The sequence below is a fragment of the Heteronotia binoei genome, chromosome 12 (genome assembly GCF_032191835.1).
Source record: "Heteronotia binoei isolate CCM8104 ecotype False Entrance Well chromosome 12, APGP_CSIRO_Hbin_v1, whole genome shotgun sequence".
NCBI classification, from domain to species: domain Eukaryota; kingdom Metazoa; phylum Chordata; class Lepidosauria; order Squamata; family Gekkonidae; genus Heteronotia; species Heteronotia binoei.
Genome location: NC_083234.1, coordinates 78,644,704 through 78,664,324, shown reverse-complemented (window position 1 = coordinate 78,664,324; position 19,621 = coordinate 78,644,704). Strand labels below are relative to the sequence as shown.

The 19,621-nt window shown below is 43.1% G+C and overlaps 1 protein-coding gene across 1 annotated transcript in view; it reads right to left on the bottom strand.

Moving 5' to 3' along the window:
• The window catches only part of LOC132580486 (histo-blood group ABO system transferase-like), a 57,919-nt gene that overhangs the window by 5,575 nt on the left and 32,723 nt on the right, over window positions 1-19,621 (bottom strand). The window contains exons 3-4 of the mRNA XM_060251326.1: window positions 14,298-14,357; window positions 13,059-13,106 (exon numbers count right to left, since the gene is read on the bottom strand). Coding sequence (XP_060107309.1) covers window positions 13,059-13,106; window positions 14,298-14,357 — 108 coding nt within the window. The remainder of the gene's footprint in view (window positions 1-13,058; window positions 13,107-14,297; window positions 14,358-19,621) is intronic.

Below are 19,621 nucleotides of genomic sequence, written 5' to 3'. Positions count from 1 at the left end.
AAGTGAGAGGCGACTCACAGTAGAACAAAAGAAATTCCCCAAGTACCAAAAAGGGGATGATGTAGAAGCCTTTTTGTTTAATTTTGAAAGAACCTGTAAAGATTTAAGAGTTGCTGATGAGGACAGAATGATTTATTTGAGACCTCAGATCTGTGGAGAGTTGAGTGAAATCTACTCTGAACTGAGGGATGAGGAGACTTCTGACTATCAATTGTACAAGGAAAGGGTCAGAGTCTGCTTTGGCTTAACAGCAGAGCAAAGCAGGAAAAAATTTAGAGAAATCAGAAGAAAGCCTGGGGAAACATACTCTCAACTAGGTTGTCGGTTAGACAGAGCCCTTAACAGATGGGTAGAAGGGAATAAAGTTTCCACTTTAGAAGACCTGAAAAACTTAGTGGGCTTGGAACAGTTTTATAACCAAGTCCCCTCTCAGTATAGGTGGGTTCTGAGAGACAAGAAATTGAAGACAGTAGAAGAAGCAGCTGTGATTCTAGATGAGATAGAATCAGATCTAGGGAGAGCAATGTGGACTGCTCCAACTAAAAAAACCCGAGTCTGGAACTCTCCAGAGAAGTCTGGGGCGGGTAACAACAGCTCTGCAAAGCGGTCCAGTCCACCTCCTTACAGAAAGACTCAGGCTGCTTGTTTCCAATGTGGGGGAATAGGGCACTATGCCAGATTTTGCCCAGAAAAAGGAAAAAAGACCCCACCAGCGAAGACAGTTAAAATGGTGCAAGGTCAACAGAAAGAAGTAGAAACAAACCCCTCACTTCCAGAGAACACACCACCAGAAAGACCCGCTAGTGTTCTGAAAGTGTGGAAGGTACAGGAAAGCTTGAGTGAGGAGTATACTGAGACTGTGACAGTAAATGACGAGGAAGTCAAGGCTTATAGGGACACAGGGGCGCAGGTTTCCCTAGTACAGCCAGGATTAGTAAAAAGTCATCAGTATTTGCCTGGGAAATCTTACACCATAAAAGGCATTAAAGGACCTACATTTGAAGTGGCCCTAGCAGAAGTTCCTATCAAGTATAGAGAGTTCCAAGGTGATTGGATTGTGGGAGTCCTGAGTGACATAGGAACATCGCTTTTATTGGGCAATGATTTAGCTTCTGAATTAAAGAGACAGCAAGCTAATCCTGTAAACATTGTTACAAGAAGCAGGCCAGAGGCAGCACCTGAGGTGTGTGTACAGCAACCAGCAGAAGAAGAGGAAACAATGTTGCAGACCATCCCTGCTGCAGAATTCCTCAGAGAGCAGCAACAAGATGACAGCCTGAAGGAACTATGGCAGAGAACTGGGGAGATGACGGAAGAAGAATGGGAGAGCATGTTTGGCTCTTTGGAACCCTCTGAGGTGGCCCCACCAGTGAGCAGAGGACACAGCCAAGCAACAGAGCAAGAAACCGTCCAGACCAGCAAGCCTCTTCGATCAGAGTCGTCAGTTGGCATGTGTGCTCCTTTGTCATCCTCTCCCAAGACAACTAATGGAACTGTTGTCCAAGCTAGGAAACCAACTGTACAAGTTTTGAGCAGTATAGCTTCCCCATCTACATACCAGCTATGCATCACCACTTGTGAAACAGAACTGCAGCGGCTCATTCAGCAGAAGCAAGAACAATGCACCGCCGGAAGAATTGCCAAGCAGATGATGGAGACTGCAGACGGAGCTTCCGGAAGATGGCGGAGTGGGACTGAGCTCCTTTCTCACCTCTGAGAGGGAACTCTGTTTGGGGGGTGACAGAGGGGGTTTTCCTGTCGGGAAACACCCCTTAAGGAGCTGTCAGGGGACGCTCCGAAGCCTGGGGGGCTTTCTGGCTGTCGGCGGGGAGCGGAGGTTCCCAGCCCAGCCAGTTTTCCTCCTGGCCGTTGCCTCTTCAACACTTTTGTGCACAACTGTGCCTCCGGAGTAAGGGGAGATTGGAGAGGAATCGATACTCCTACTAGATTGCCTTAAAAGACGATCCGATATGGGTCTTACTCCTGAGTAAGCCTACAATATCCAGAAGAGAAGAAACTTGCGATTGAGTGGTCTGTGGAGAGGAGCTGAGTGGCGGTGAGCGGCGGCGCGGCGCGGCTTGGCGGCCCTGGCTGAAGACGGAAGACGGAATTGGCGGCTGAGGAGCGACGGCGAGCTATGGTCGGGTGAGCTGGTTTCGCTGGAGGTGTGTGTGAAAGGGGAACAGAGCACACTAGAAGGTGGAAAGAAGAGAGAGGGAGAGTGGAGGGGAAAGAAGAAGAAGGATTTGACTGTTGGGAGCTCGGGAGGAAGCGAGTCATAATGGCGGTTGGGGCTTAATCTCCTTCCTAGGAGGGTGAGAAGCAGAGAGAAGCGAAGAGCGGCGCTTTTGGCTCCACCGGTTTGAAAGTTTCCCCCCCCCCCCCTCGGTTACTCTAGTGCTTTACTTTACTTTTTGTTTTTTGCCTTTTGGATCTGGTCGTTGGATTTTAAGCTTGTTTTTGGTCTGGGATCTACAATTTAAAGGGCAAAGTTGCGGTTCTTAGTGGCATTTGCCGCGGCCGCACTTTGCTGAAGATCTGGGTGTTTTGTCTGTGGCCATAGACAGAAGGAACAGGGAGGAACTGGATATCTTGTGGAGGCTTTGCTTTTGTTTTGGTTTTCTCCCCAGAGCTGCTTGACTGTTAGCTGGTTTGAACGATGCAGTGATCAGAAGTAGAACAAAGTTAAAAAGGAACTTTTTACTGGACGAAAGCTGATAAAACAGTAGGGCTAGAGGGTCTGGAGAGACAGAGAAGACAGGGAAGAAGAAGCAGCTGAAGAGAAGAGAGAAGAAGGAAGAGAAAAGCAGGCAAGATAAGACTATTAAAATAACTTTTAACCATCCTCGGAATTGTTTAACGTTTTGAGAGACTGCACTTTGTCAATAGATCAATTGTGTATTGGGAGACGTTAACTGTATGAATTGTATTTGAACCATCAATTATTAAGTGATAATTAACTGAGGTACTTTGATTTGCTTCTTATGAATTGAGATATTAGCTATTAAGAGGTAATTAACTGGAGGGACTGATTTGTTTAAAGAGTAATTGATTGATTGGTTATTGGATCTATTATCAATTTGTTTTTTCTTATATATGATTGGGGACACGTTCTGTTAATCTGTAACTATTTTCTCTTGCTAAGTTGTAAGTCAAAGGTGGTTTAAACTACTAGATTGGGGTTAACTAAACTAATATGACAGAAACAAAGATCAAAAAGTACCAGCAAGGTACCCCACCACCGGGGGGAAGTAAAATGACTCCAACCTCTGTTAATCAAGATATGCTGGAAAAATTGCAGAAGAGTGTTACAGCGGGATTTAAGCAAACCCAAGAAGCAATGCAGGCCTTGAAAACTGATTTGATGGGTGAGGTTAAGAAAACAAATGATCAATTGGCAGACTTTCAAAAACAACTACTTGCTAATACACAACAGGTTCATGATTTAACTGCAAAGGTTGACAAAATGGAAGAACGGAATAAGCAGACAAGTAGTATGGTCAGTGAGAACCAAAAAGAACTGTCAGAGGTGGAAGAACGGTTGATGAGGCTTGAAATGGAGAAAGCTGCAACTATTTTACGTATCCAAAATGTTCCGGAAGAGAGGGAAGAGGACCTACCCAGTAAAATAATGGATATTCTAACGGTGGACGGGGAAGAACTGCTGGAAGAAGGTCCAAGGGATATCTTGTGGGCTAAAAGGGTCTCATCAAGCTACATAAGGAAGTTTAAACTTCCCAGAGAGGTGCAAGTTAAACTTCTGAGAGCAGAAACGACTGAGATGGTCCTGAGAAAGACGAGAGAAAGTGAAATCATCTGGAAAGGAAACAAGATAAAAATTCTGAAAGAGATACCGTGGAGTGTAAGACAGCGAAGATTTAAATTTAAGAAACTGTCCTCTTGGTTGATTAAACATGAAATTCAGTTTAGATAGCTTATCCCGCAGGGCCTCTTTTTCACATTCCAAGCGAAAAGATATAACATTACAACGGAAGCAAAGATGGAAGAATTCTGGGAGCAGCATGTGGGGCGGAATGGATCGGAATCAGAAGAAGAACAAGAGGTTGAAGGTCCTGAGAAATCTCCGGCCGGGGTTTCTCCAAGAAAAAAGGTGAAGACAAGACTTCAGAGCAAGAAGGAAGCCAAGATACCTGATAGTAAGGATTTAGCAAAATGAATCCCAGGTCAGAAACTAGAATACTTTCTTTGAACGTTAACGGATTAAATGAACCCGGAAAGAGGAGGAGAGTCTTTCAACAATTGAAAAAATCTGGTGCGCAAGTCATTTGTCTACAGGAAACCCATATCCGAAAAGACAATGTTAAGTATTTGGAAAATAAGAAATTGGGAACCTTATATGTTTCATGTGATCCGCAAAAAAAGAAAAAGGGAGTAGCAATTTTTATTTCTCAACATATTAGGTCGAGCTGTCTATACTCGGATGAGCAAGGAAGAATTCTTATTGTTGAAGTGGAACTAAATGGGTTCAAAACAATTTTGGGGAATATATACGCCCCCAATGAAAAACAAGAAAAATTCTATCAAGAGTTGTACCTCAAGCTCAGAGAATTCAATGCAGACAGATATTGTATTGTTGGAGATTATAATGCAATATTTGATATGAAAATGGACAAAAAATATGATGATCCCCAAAGGAAGAAGATGACTCGAAACTTATTGCCCAACTCCTTCTTGAAAATGGTGGAGGAATTAAATCTAGTTGATGCATGGAGAGCAAGAAATCCGACTACAGCAGATTTCACTTATTACTCACAGCCGCATAAATCTTGGTCAAGAATAGATATGTCATGGGTGTCTTTGAATATGATCCTGTCGGTTAATCAGGTAGATATTCTCCCACAATCATATTCGGACCACAGTCCAATTGTGGTATCATTTCAGGAACAAAAAAGGAATTTTCGATGGTCTCTAAATTCACAAATTCTGAAGGAAACTCAATTTCTAGAAGGAGCCAAAAAAGAAATTCAGGAATTTTTTAACCACAACCTAGAAAAAGATACGAAGATTTCAGTTATTTGGGATGCTTTCAAGGCCTTCTTTAGAGGAGTTGCCATTCGGTATACATCAAGGAGAAAGAGGGAACAAAGAAAGACCTATAATGAACTCTTAACAAAATTGAATCATCTTGAGAAACAACAGAAAATTGTGAACCAAAGCGGGGTGAAGGCCAAAATTATTGCCACTCAACATCAGATAAATATTCTTCTGGCAGAAGAAATGGAGAAAAAATTAAAATGGGCAAGGCAAAGCTATTTTGAAAACGCTAATAAAGTGAGCAGATGGTTGGCATATAGATTGAGGAAAGAGAGGGAGAAAAAGATTATAAAGAGATTAAAAAATGAGGCAAATGAGGAGATGTTCCAAAATTCTCAAATGAAAATTATTATTCAAAATTTCTATCGGAATCTTTATAGGAAGCAAAAGACTGACCAACAAGAACAAGAGATGTATATAAAGGGAGTGGAAATGAAACAATTAACAAAGGATCAGCAAGCAAGTTTGGAGAACCCGATTTCTATGCAGGAAGTAGTAGAAGCCATTAAAACTCAAAAAAGTAATAAGACCCCGGGTACAGATGGATTACCGATCGAATTTTTTAGAGCTTTTGAAGATGTATTACTATTACCATTTAAGAAGGTAGTTGAAAATGTATACAACACAGGTGAGATTCCAGAATCTTGGAAAGAAGCCTTAATATCTCTTATACATAAAGAGAACTCAGATCCAACAGAAATCAGAAACTATAGACCAATTTCACTATTGAATAGCGACTATAAGATTTTTGCGACAATATTAGCAAACAGGCTGAAGAAAGTTATTACAAACCTAGTCCATGAAGATCAAGCTGGATTTGTCCCAGGTCGTTTAATGAATCAAAATGTGAGGCTGTTGTTGAACGCGTTAGAATATTATAGGGAGCATCCAGATAAAGAATTTGCTGCAATTTTGATAGATGCGGAGAAAGCCTTTGACAACGTTAACTGGAATTTCATTGGAACGACTTTGGCTGGGATTGGCTGTGGTGAAAGGTATCGCACAATGATTGAAGCAGTGTATACGAAGCAGACAGCAAAAGTGTACTTTAACGGAGTAATGACCGATTTAATAGAAGTAGAACAAGGAACAAGACAAGGGTGTCCTTTATCTCCGCTACTTTTCATATTAACGTTAGAACCGCTGATTAAGAAGATCAGAGAGGATAGGCAAATTCAAGGGATTAGAATAAATAACACAGAATTAAAGACATTGGCGTTCGCTGATGATTTGGTATTCACTTTGGAACAACCTATATCTTCGATAGAGCTTCTAAAGCAAAGATTAAGAGAGTTTGGAGAAGTATCCGGATTCAAACTGAATGTCACCAAAACTAAGATCTTAGTGAAAAATATGGATAAAGCCCAAACTGAACGGCTGGAGCAACTTTCGGGATTTAAGAATGAAAAGAAAGTAAAATACTTGGGAATCTACTTGTCCAATGATTTAAAGACTTTATATAGAGACAATTATGAAAAAATTTTGAGAGAGGTTCGTAGAGACTTAATTAATTGGAAAGACCTCCAAATTTCACTTCTTGGCCGAATTGCAACAATTAAAATGAATATTCTTCCGAGGATCCTGTTTCTATTTCAAACGATTCCAATTACTTTACCTAAGTCCTTTTTTCAGCAACTTAATGAGATGGTGAAGGTATTTGTTTGGCAGGGCAAAAAGGCCAGAATTAAAATGAAAGTTTTACAAGATAGTAAACTGAGAGGTGGTATGGCTCTCCCGGATTGGAACCTGTATTATAAAGCTAGCTGTATTGCGTGGTTGAGATCTTGGTGTAAATTAGATAACAAAAGATTACTATCTATTGAAGGAGATGGTTTGGGAGAAGGCTGGCATAGCTACATGTGGTACAAAACTCCTATCAGAACTGGGGTGTTCTTCAGACACGAAATAAGAAGATCCTTGTATTTGGTGTGGAATGATATTAAAGTACAGTATAATTATACTCCAAAATGGATCTCTCCGATAGAGGCTTCGTCTCATCCTAAACTATATAATTGGGATAATCAACAAGATTATGCTTTCCTGTTAAATGATCATAATGAACTGATTGAAGAAGAAGTGTTAAAGTTATCATGGTGGTTACAATGTCAACTGAAATCAAGATTCCAGAAGGATAAGGTGAAAGGGTTTGTGAACTCCTATTCAGAACTAGACATGATTCTAGAGTCCAAACAGAAACTAATAGCCAAAGTGTATGATTGGCTGTTGCAAAATAAGATGCAAGACGAGGTGGTGAAAGAAGCATGGATTCGATGGTTGAAGGATTTCGGCTATAATATAGACTTGGAAGAATGGGAGAAGTTATGGAAACAAAATATTAAGCTAATAAAGCCTGCAGATCTTAAAGAAAATCTGTATAAAATGGTATACAGATGGTATCTAACACCAGATAGACTGGCAAAAATCTACCCTTCTTATTCCAACAAATGTTGGAAATGTACAGAAGTCAAAGGCTCCTTGTTTCACATATGGTGGAAATGTAAAAAGGCCAAGAAATACTGGGCACAAGTAAACATCTGGATCCTAAAAATCTTGAAAATTCAAGTAAAACACGTACCGGAACTGTATCTTTTAAACATTTGTAGGCAAAACCTACCAGTGATGAAGTTGAAATTACTGCTATACATAGTTACAATTGCTAGAATGTTATATGCCAAGTATTGGAAGGAAGAAAGAACTCCTAATAGAGAGGAATTCATTGTTAAACTGTTAGAAATTGCGGAATCTGACTTAATGACCACCCGATTAAGAAGTGGAAATGTGCAGAAATGTCGGGAGGAATGGGACCCGGTATATGATTGGGTTAAAAGCAGAGGTTTTGATATGGAGTAACTATATCAAGTAAGAGTAACAATGGAGAAATGAATACTGTTTTATAATCTGTTTAATCCTCTCCTTCTCCCAGTGGGGGGGGATGGGGTATTAGTTTTAGTTGTTAGTTGTAGTTGTTGTTGTTAGAGGATAGGCATTGTGTATGTGTTTTGTGTTTCGTTGTTTGTTATTTGTCTTTTCTTTTTTATGTCTTTGTTCTTTAATAAAACTTTAAAACTTGGAGACTGCAGACAACATGAGAAGATCGCAACGACGGCAGAAGCAGTGGTACGACTCCAAGTCCAGAGACAGAGAGTTCAAGCCAGGAGACAGAGTACTGGTTTTGAAGCCCAGGAAGAAGAACAAGTTAGATGTGGCCTGGGAGGGACCTTATACCATCGCCCATAAGGTCTCCAACGTGAACTATGTAGTGAACTTAAGTGAAGATGGTGAACAATGTAAAGTGTTCCATGTAAACATGTTAAAACCTTATTTTGATAGGGGTAATTTGGTTTTAATTGCTAAGAAGGGAGTGTGTGCGGGAACTGAATTGTCGGGTTGGGGGAAAATATCCCAGGAAGATACCATTAATGAGGTTCAGTTCGCCCCTTCTCTTAATGGAGAACAAAGAGGCCAGTTACAAACAATATTGGGAAGGTACAAAACAATTTTTTCAGATGTACCAGGTAAGACAAACCTAGCGTGTCACAAGATTGACACAGGGGATTCGAGGCTTGTAGCACTCCAACCATATAGAGTGACTGGCCCGAATGCCAAGTATGTACAGCAGGAGGTAGAAGAAATGTTGAAATTGGGTTTGATTGTACCATCAGAAAGTCCGTGGGCCTCACCTGTAGTTCTAGTACCCAAACAGAAGGTTGAATAAAATCACAGTACCGGATGTGTATCCAATGCCTCGCATAGATGAGTTGGTCGAGACAATTGGAGCTGCCAATTTTATCACCACCTTAGATTTGACAAAAGGTTATTGGCAGGTAGCTATGGATCCTAAAGATCAGCAGAAAACAGCCTTCGTAACCAAAGAGGGACTCTTTGAGTTTACTGTATTACCATTTGGGTTAAGGAACGCTCCCTCCACGTTCCAGAGAGTAATTGATAAGATGTTAGTGGGACTGAAAGAATTTGCTCTTGCATATATTGACGATATTGCTATTTACAGTGCGACATGGAAAGAACATTTGCAGCATGTGGCCATTGTGTTACAACGAGTGAAAGATGCGGGTCTCACCATCAAAGCATCTAAGTGTCAACTAGCCATGGCCGAGGTTAAGTATTTAGGGCATGTGCTAGGAGGAGGTAAGATCAAAGCAGATTGCGGAAAGGTGCAAGCCATACATGAGTGGCCCAGACCCAAAACCAAGAAACAAATTCGAGCATTTTTGGGCGTAGTAGGATACTACAGAAGGTTCATACCTGAGTTTAGCACGATAGCAGCACCGCTATGTGAGTGCACCAAGAAGAAGAACCCTGATCCAGTAAACTGGAATGCAGAGTGTCAAAAAGCTTATGAACATCTGAAAGTGCTTCTGACCACTGAACCAGTGTTGAGAACTCCAGAGTTTTCAAAGGAGTTTACCCTCTTTACTGATGCATCTAATGTTGGGGTAGGTGCAACACTAAGTCAGCAAGGAGAGGAAGGACTGTATCATCCAGTTCTGTACTTGAGTAGAAAGTTATTGGACCGAGAGCAACACCTCTCAGTAATTGAAAAAGAGTGTTTAGCGATTGTGTGGGCAATAGGTAAATTGAAACCATACCTATGGGGAAGGAAGTTTACACTGTGTACAGATCATTCTCCCCTGAGATGGTTGAACCAGGTAAAAGATACGAACAGCAAACTGATAAGATGGAGTTTACAGTTCCAAGATTACAACTTTGACATCCAGCATATCCCTGGGAAGCAAAATGTGATAGCAGAGGCACTATCAAGAAGAATGTAAATTTTGAGAAGTCTGTTTGTATGGTAATGTTATAGAAGAAATTAGACTGTATAACTGATGTAGAATGTATATAATTTTGAAGTTGGGGTTATAACAAAATTGTAAAGTTATAACGTAGTGTAACCCAAGCAAGTGTGCCCATGTCCCATTGCTCAGCAAAAGGCTGAGACCTTTCGCCTTGCGCAATGTCTCAAAAGGGGGAGGGACATGTGATGGAAAGCAATGGGTTAACCATAAACGGAAGACGCACAGGGCTGCGTCAGGTGACCTGAGGGTAGGGGCAAAGTGCTGGGAGCTCTCAGGGAGGGAAGAGTAGTGGAGAAAGAGAAACTGCTGGGGCAGTCAGTTAGTTGATGTGTGACAGAGGGGAGGCCTGTCAGAGAAGTCTGTCAGTGGGGACCTGACAGAGACTGAGAGGGTCAGTTCGAGCCTGCCAGAAGGGCTGAGAGGGCAGCTGATCCTGTGAAGGAGCTTGAGGCGGAGACAGGGAAGTCTTCCAGAGACTGCAAGCTTGACAAAACCGGCCAAGAGGGCTGTGTGTGTGAGTCAGTTAAGACCTGAACGGTCACAAACACCTAGGAACCACTCTGAAGATCTAGTGAGGAGGTTGAGGGAGTGGATGTGGGTCTGAGACACCAAGAAGGGCTGAGAGGAGAGACTCCAGTCGAGGGGTGAGACTAGACACATCAATCCCAAGAGGCCAGACCTTGGCTAGAGGTGGAGAGTGAGTTAAAGGGAAACTGTGGACTGTGTAACTGTGAGAGACTCCAAGAAAGTAAAAGTGATTATAAAGCCTGAAACAACTGAGCAACTTGTTAGCCTGTGTAAATATCTCCCATATCCCCAGTTTAAGACTTTGTGTTACAATAAATCTGTGGTTTAAGTTAAAGTTCTCGTGAGCCTATATTTTGTGGGAAGAACAAACAAAGCTGCTGTGGTCCCATCAAATAAACAAGTAAAATACCCCGAAGAGACTGAAATAAAGAGCTCCAGTGAGGCCGTGAGGCGGGCGCTGCTATACCTGCGTTTTGAAGTAGTCTATAAGATACTATGCAACTCTGTACTCAGTATTACTTCCAAGGAATCTGTCCTTGGAACAAGTCATGGAGTTTCAATAAAACATGTCTTTGATTTAAAACAAAAGTTTGATTATTTCGAAATATCGATGCTTGACACAGAGCCACTGAGGGTTTTACCACATGATCAGCGCCATCAAGAAAGGCAGGCTCTGAAGCGGGCAAGGGCAAAAGGTGACTGCAGCAGCCCTCCATTCTTTATCTGAGGCCACGTCCCTGATTCTAGGAAGCTGTTCTTTACCCAGAAACATCCTTGGCTTTGTAGGACATTGTGAGTGTTTGTTATTTCTGATGCCAAAACTTCAACATATACTGAACAGAAAGCTCTGCAATAGCCTTCCCTTACTTATAAGGTCTGCAAACATTTTTTCACAGTTAAAGGAGAGTGCCTGGCTGTATTGCCCTGTCCTGATTGGTCCAGGCTTGTCCAATCTGAATAAGAGAGGCTGGAAGCTAAGCAGGGTCAACCCTAGATATGGGCTTAAGGATACCTGGCTTCAGGTAGTCCATTCTGAAGGAGAGAAAGAGAGATGCTGGGCCTTAGGAATCACTCTCCACAAAAGGAAGAAGAGTTTCCACCAGTCTGTCTGCAAGATTTCCCCAGAACTTACAGGATATAAGCACTGCTCCCTCTAAGCTGTAGAGTCTTGTGAGGAAAAATTATACTTTGTGATCTACTGGGATTAAAGTTCTGAGTGAGTGATTTGGCTCCTGCATGTTAGTATGTTCTGGGGCCAACCTTCCTAAGCTAAGACAAAAATGTGTGAGACAGGATAAAAAACTTTGAGCTAGCTCACACTAACTCAACTTAAAGGGAACACTGGATACAAAGTGACAGGCCCTGGGTCCAAGAGCTATTAAAGAACCCACCCCAAATGCAAGCGACTTCCTTCTGTACTGTTCCTTTGGCGAGGGTCTAGCCAGATCTGGGCCAGTGGGGACAGAGCTCCACTCCATCCCACTAGGAAAGTCAAATCTTGCCCACCTGCAGCCTTCTCAAAACAATCACAGGAAAGGAAGATTGGGCTCCCCTGGAAACATGTGCTGCCTCTACCCTGCCTGTGCTCAGCATTAAGTGTGCAGGGGCTGTTCCAGATTTTCCATTTTAATTTTTAAAATTAGGTTTGCGTGGTATTCTTTACCATTCAGCAAGGAGAAAATGCTGCAGTGAACACATGTCATCTTAGTGGATGGTGTGGGATAGATGAGTGGCAGACAGTCATGTATTTTTTGTCACACATAGCTTGGATCTCTTGTGACTTTTTCATCTGTTGAGATGGACCACTGGGTCCACACAGGTCAGTGTTGTCTCCTCCAACTGGCGGCAGCCATCCAGGATCTCAGATGGAAAAAGGTCTTTTGCCCCAGACTGTTTTAGACAAAGAGGCCACACTTGCATCGAGGGTTTTCTGCATCCAAAGTAGGTGCCTGCCACCAAATCATGAGCCCGCAGCCTATGTACATCCCGCCTTTGGTGCAGTGGCACCAGCAACCCATCTCCTCCTAGACTTTTTGGCTGCAGATCTCTAATGCTTCAATCAGGGGTTTTCCCAACTGCACAATGCAAGATGCCAGAGTCGCCATCTGGTGCAAAGCATGCGCACTACCACACAGTGGCAGCACAAACCAACGTAACACAAAATGGTATTTCGGTAGCTCTGTTTCTGGGAGTAAACCATCCAAGAGATCACTCTTGTTTCTGTGGAAGGATAAAGTGGAGAATGCACTGGATGCAAATAAATTAATGTCATATATAACAGAATATAATCAGAATATAAAAGAAGTGTTTACCCTTATATAATAATAATAATAATTTTATTTGTATCCCGCCCTCCCCGCCGAAGCAGGCTCAGGGCGGCTGTAGTTGTAGGATCTTTCCCTGCCCCACAACCCAATATCTTTTATTGTGAAAATGCTTGCCAAAGTATGTCCACTACTGCACACTACCTTATGGCCCCTCCCCAAGTTCAGACATCAACAGGGTAACCCACAACTGCACCTAGACAGCTCTGTTCCTAGCAAACCAGATTTTGTGGATGTGGAAGGAGAAATTATGCTCCATCTGGAGCGAGCATATTTGCTACTACACAGTGACAGCTCTTGCTGAAATGCAAACCAATGTAATACAAAATGGTACCTCGATAACTTTATTTCTGATAAACCATCCAAGATATCAGTCTGGTTACTGTGGAAAGAGAAAGTGGAGAATCCAATGGATGCAAGTTAATTAATGTCATATATAACAGAATATAATCAGAATATAAAACAAGTGTTTAGCTCTATAGTTTTAGGATCTTTTCCTGCTCCACAACCCAATACCTTTTTACATGAAAATGCTGCCTACTGAGTTTGATATCTACTGCATGCAAAGCATAAGAACATAAGAGAAGCCATGTTGGATCAGCCCAATGGCCCATCGAGTCCAACACTCTGTGTCACATAAGAACATAAGAGAAGCCATGTTGGATCAGGCCAATGGCCCATCCAGTCCAACACTCTGTGTCACACAGTGGCCAATAATTTATATATATATAGATATATATACACACTGTGGCTAATAGCCACTGATGGACCTCTACTCCATATTTTTATCTAACCCCCTCTTGAAGCTGGCTATGCTTGTAGCCGCTACCACCTCCTGTGGCAGTGAATTCCACATGTTAATCACCCTTTGGGCGAAGAAGTACTTCCTTTTATCCATTCTAACCTGACTGCTCAGCAATTTCATTGAATGCTCACGAGTTCTTGTATTGTGAGAAAGGGAGAAAAGTACTTCTTTCTCTACCTTCTCCATCCCATGCATAATCTTGTAAACCTCTATCATGTCACCCCGCAGTCGACTTTTCTCCAAACTAAAGAGCCCCAAGCGTTTTAACCTTTTTTCATAGCAAAAGTGTTCCAAACCTGTAATAATTCTAGCTGCCCTTTTCTGCACTTTTTCCAATGTTATAATATCCTTTTTGAGGTGCGGTGACCAGAATTGCACACAGTACTCCAAATGAGACCGCACCATCGATTTATACAAAGGCCTGTCCACTAAACGCACACTTATGACCCCTCCTCGAGTTCCGAAGTGAACAGGGTAACCCACAACTGCACCTGGATAGCTCTGCTTCTGAAAAACTAGATTTTGTTTCTGTGGGAGGAGAAATTATGGAATCCAGTGGACACACAAAATGTCACAGTAATCATTGTTCAGAATAGAAAACATTTTGCCTTAGTAATGTGGATTGTCAGCTGAGAAAAGGTACCATTCATTTTAACTGAATTAAAGTTAATTTTAAAGTATTGTTAGTTTTTTCTACTGTTCAATCTTGTCTAAAACCTGCCTCACGGCAGCCCCATTTAAAGCCCCTCCCACCCAGGAACACATTACCTCTGTGTTTCACATAATATTGAGATCCCACTGGTCAGCCAGTGTCCTTTGGAGGTCTGCCTGGAATAAAATATTAAAAATCCCCTTTAACACAAGGAGGTGGGGGTGGGGGATCCCTACCATGTCATGCAGAAGTCACTTTCCTCCTCTCCTTTGCTTTAAACCCAGGCTGGGGTATTTTGAATGCAAAGCAGGAGAAAGGATTTGTGTCCCACTCTTTCCCCACCCACGGAGTACAGCATAGGCCTGGTGGTGATGCATTTCAAGTGCTGGGCTAGGACTGGGGAGACCCCACTTCAAAACCACCCTCCACCATGAAGCTCGCTGTCCTGGAGCCGCTCATCCCATTCAAGTCTACCCCCTCCCTCACAGTAGCCAGAATGACGACATGGAGACCCAGTACACAGTCCTGAGCCTCTTGGTGGAATGGTGAGGTAAAAATATGGTAGATGGATCGACGGATCGATAGTGAACCTGTGAGGTCATTATGGCTGAGAGACAGTTTGATTCATGGTTGTCTAATGCACTTTATGACTAAACAGAAATTTGAACCTCCCCAGTACAACCCGTTAGCCACAACACCACAGTGACACACTTCCTCACTCCCTCATGCCAAGTTTCCCTCTTTTAACAATGTTCCCTCTTCTACATCCATCCACCTTCATATCTAGCTGCCTCACTCAGGGGGGAAAGGCATGGGGGTAAAGGATTAAGCCACCTGTCCCCATGGACTGCAGTTCTGAATTTGGCCTCATGCTCCAGGAGGACAGAAAACATTTCATTTCTTATTCAGTTATTTCATATTGTATATTCCTGTGAGAAAACTTTTTAAAAAGTACTATATATTTAATAGTTTCCTAAGAACATAAGAGAAGCCATGTTAGATCAGGCCAATGGCCCATCCAGTCCAACACTCTGTGTCGCACAGTGGCCAAAAAAAATTATATATATATATATATACACACACACACACACACACACACACACACACACACACTGTGTCTAATAGCCACTGATGGACCTCTGCTCCATATTTTTATCTAAACCCCTCTTGAAGGTGGCTATGCTTGTGGCCGCCACCACCTCCTGTGGCAGTGAATTCCACATGTTAATCACCCTTTGGGTGAAGAAGTACTTCCTTTTATCCGTTTTAATCTGTCTGCTCAGCAATTTTATCAAATGCCCAAGAGTTCTTGTATTGTGAGAAAGGGAGAAAAGTACTTCTTTCTCTACTTTCTCCGTCCCATGCATTATCTTGTAAACCTCTATCATGTCACCCCACAGTCGATGTTTCTCCAAGCTAAAGAGTCCCAAGCGTTTCAACCTTTCTTCATAGGGAAAGTGTTCCAGCCCTTTAATCATTCTAGTTGCCCTTTTCTGGACTTTCTCCAATGCCATAATATCCTTTTTGAGGTGCAGCGACCAGAACTGCACACAGTACTCCAAATGAGACCGCACCATCGATTTATACAGGGGCATTATGATACTGGCTGATTTGTTTTCAATTCCCTTCCTAATAATTCCCAGCATGGCGTTGGTCTTTTTAATTGCAATCGCACACTGTCTTGACATTTTCAGTGAGTTATCTACCATGACCCCAAGATCTCTCTCTTGGTCAGTCTCTGCCAGTTCACATCCCATCAACTTGTATTTGTAGCTGGGATTCTTGGCCCCAATGTGCATTACTTTGCACTTGGCCACATTGAACCGCATCTGCCACGTTGACGCCCACTCACCCAACCTCAACAGATCTCTTTGGAGTTCCTCACAGATCTTCAGTTATACACACACGCACTATAACATCTGTGTAACTGAAGATCTGTATATGTATTAGAAAGCTAAACAACAACGCAAATTCAGGATTTCTAAAGTTAAAGAAGGAAGGAAAATATAGCTGCCATAATGGTTCCTTAGCCTGGTTAGATAGGAACCAAAGACAGCAGAGAGAGCATAGCAATCCTATTGCCCCTTTTAGCAAACTTTGATAGGACCCAATCAAAAGATAGATTTTTCAATCTCCTTTCAGCATATAATTAGCTTGGTCAGTAGAAGGGACAGAGGAAAAGGTCTGAAGGACTTCATGAAACACGGTCAGAGCTGAAGTCTAGGTACCTGTGGCACAGAATTCCCTCCAGAGGTGGAAGACAACTGAGAGCTGTAGACCAGGGAGGGCTGAATAGCTGGGGAGAGTGCTAGCTCTAACAGCCTGACCACAGCCAGTCCTAGGCAAAGTCCACAAAGGGAGCTGCTACACTGAAGTTCTGGGGAGAGGAGATCCACCCACCCCCAATCAGGACACTGGCAGAAAAGGCCTCAGAATACTGGAAGTCTGAATTAATGTAGAACATAGGCTTGCCAATCCCCAGGTCCCAGCAGGGGTTCTTCCGCTTTCCCAGGCTCCTTCCTGCCCCCAGTCAGCTGGCTGGTGGGGGGAGGCCCCGCCCCCATAGCCACCATGTGACTTTCCACCTCCGGAGGCTTCAGACTCCACTTGCTGGAAAGGCCTCCTCTTGGGATGGTGTGTCTGTGTTACTTTGAAGAAGTTGGCAGCAACTTGTGAGTAGAGATGCCAATCCCTCACTTCAGAGTCACCAGAAAGTGGGGGGGAGGGAGGAACTGTCTGCTGGGCACTTCATTATTCCCTATGTGGAGATCGATTCTCATAGGGTATAATGAGGAATTGATCTGGAGGTATCGGGGGCCCTGATGTGGATGTTTTTTGAGGTAGAGGCACCAAATTTCCAGTATAGCATCTAGTGCCTCTCCCCAAAATACCCCCCAAGGGGGTCCAATTCTATGAGCCCCAAGGAAGGTGCCCCTATCCTTCATTATTTCCTATGGAAGGAAGGCATTTAAAAAGGTGTGCTGACCCTTTAAATATGATGGCCAGAACTCCCTTGGAGTTCAATTCTGCTTGTCACACCCTTGCTCCTGGCTCTGCCCCCAATGTCTCCTGGCTCCACCCCCAAAGTCTCCTGGCTCCACCCCCAAAGTCCCCAGATATTTCTTTTATTGGACTTGGCAACCCTTTTCCTGTTCCTTGACAACGCACTTTTCCTGTTCCCAGTTGTGCATTTTTCTATTGTTCGTGGCAAGTTGGCATTGAATATTAAAGAAAACAGCTTGTTTGGATCTGAGGTGAAACAAGTTGTTCTTTTACCTGGGAAGCAAGTGCCTAAGGCCTAACTATGCTAACCCATCATGAGTAACTGGACAATCCCCTTTGAAGGTCCCCCTCCCCCCTGTCAGCTCCTGAGTAGTCCTCAATAACCAGGCCTCTTGATACAATTGAGAAAAGGTTTTATTAATAGACATATTACAGCAGGTATGACTCTGTGTTAGATCTGGCCATACCTTAGGGAGCCAGATCTATACGCCCTCTCCCCAGGCCATTAGAAGCCCGCCAAAATTCAGAGCGAGAAGCCCACACAAAGCAAAGGTTACAGTTCTCACAAAGCCCCCACTGAGTGCTAGCAGGTGTCAAGACAGTTCCTGCTAGCAGGCATCATGTCCTTGGACTCCAGACGTGACCCTCCCTACCAGGGTTGAGGGAGCACTTCATGTGTTACAAACGAAAGAGAAAGCAAGCAGGCCAAAGCAGCACAGCGCATGCTCCCCCAACATGCCCATTGCAGTTACAGAATACAGAAACGTATGGTGAGGCCCTCGACACCCTTCCCAGAACAGTGACTTTGTGAGGTTCTGCCAGTCGTTGACCCAAACGACCCATTCTCATTATAGAGGATTTATTGGACTCATATACAGAGCATTGCCTTGTGCTGTAGACAGTCAAAGCCACAAATAACAAAGACAAGATGGTCACACAATATTAGGGACATCAGAAAGCAGGGGGAGGGGAGGGGAATGTCTGCTGGGAACCGTATTATTCCCTATGGAGATTTATTTCCATAGAAAATAATGGATAATTGATCTGTGTGTATCTGGGGCTCTGGGGAGCTGTTTTTTTGATGTAGAAGCACCAAATTTTCTGTATGGCATCCAGTGCCTCTTCTCAAAATACTCCCCAGGTTTCAAAACGATTGAACCAGGGGGTCCAATTCTATGAGCCCCAAAAGAATGTGTCCCTATCCTTCATTATTTCCTATGGAAGGAAGGCATTTTTTAAAATGTGTGGTCCCTTTAGATGTGATGGCCAGAACTCCCTTTGGAGTTCAATTATGCTTGTCACACCCTTGCTCCTGTCTCCACCCCCAATGTCTCCTGGTTCCACCTCCAAAGTCTCCTGGCTCCACCCCCAAAGACCCCAGATATTTCTTGAATTGGACTTGGCAACCCTAAAGACTACTATTTTGGCCATGATAAGATATGACCAAATGTGATGCAACCAGTTATCTGTAGGTGGAAGTGCAGGTTTCTTCCAGTGGGCTGCAATCATCATTCAAGCTGTTGATAATAAAATGGAGATTACTTCAGAGTGATCAGGGCTTTTCTGGAGCAGGAACTCCTTTGCAATGCAGCCAATCCTCCAAGAGCTTACAGGAGGCCCTGCACTAAGAGCCCTGTATATTCTTGAAGGATAGGCTACATCAGGGGCGTGTCGCCTAATATGCAAAGGAGCTCCTGCTACAAAAAAACGCCCTGCCTGAGAGTGATTCTTTGTTCCCCATGAAGCATTCCAGAAATCTAACAGAAAAACGTCTGGCAAAAATAGAAGGGATTGAGCTGTAATATGGATAATCATTGGTCTTACTTGTTTCCAAAACCATTCTATCACCAGACAAGACCACCATACATGTAAATAGTCTCCTATGTATCCACATTTTCTGTTACAAAGTGGTGACTTTAGTAAGCAAAACCTATAAAGCTTAAGCGGGGGGAAATACCACCAGGTTGTTATTTTGAGCAACTAAAATTTAATAATGGAACAAACACCTCCCCAGGACTAAACAGGGATATTGGTTTTTTATCACATTACGTATGCTAAACCCACTCTCAGTGAATATAGCTATACATCCACAGTATTCCAATGTATTTCTCTTTAATAATAGTGTATCAGAATAATGTTTTATGTTGACATAAACAATAAGAAGAAGATATTGGATTTATATCCCGCCCTCCACTCTGAATCTTAGAGTCTCAGAGCGACTGAGAGAGCTCTTACGGCAGCTGCCCTTTCAAGGACAACCTCTCACTTTCCTCTTCTCCACGGGGCTTCCATTGGATTTCACGCTATCTGCCCCAGGGCTGCAACTCACTCTGCCGCTTTCGCGCAGCAAACAAGATCTGGCTGGTGTACCGACCGCCTAACGCACCAGCCAGCGCCTTACCGTCCCTGGTGGAGGCCGTGACGGGCTGGGTGTTGG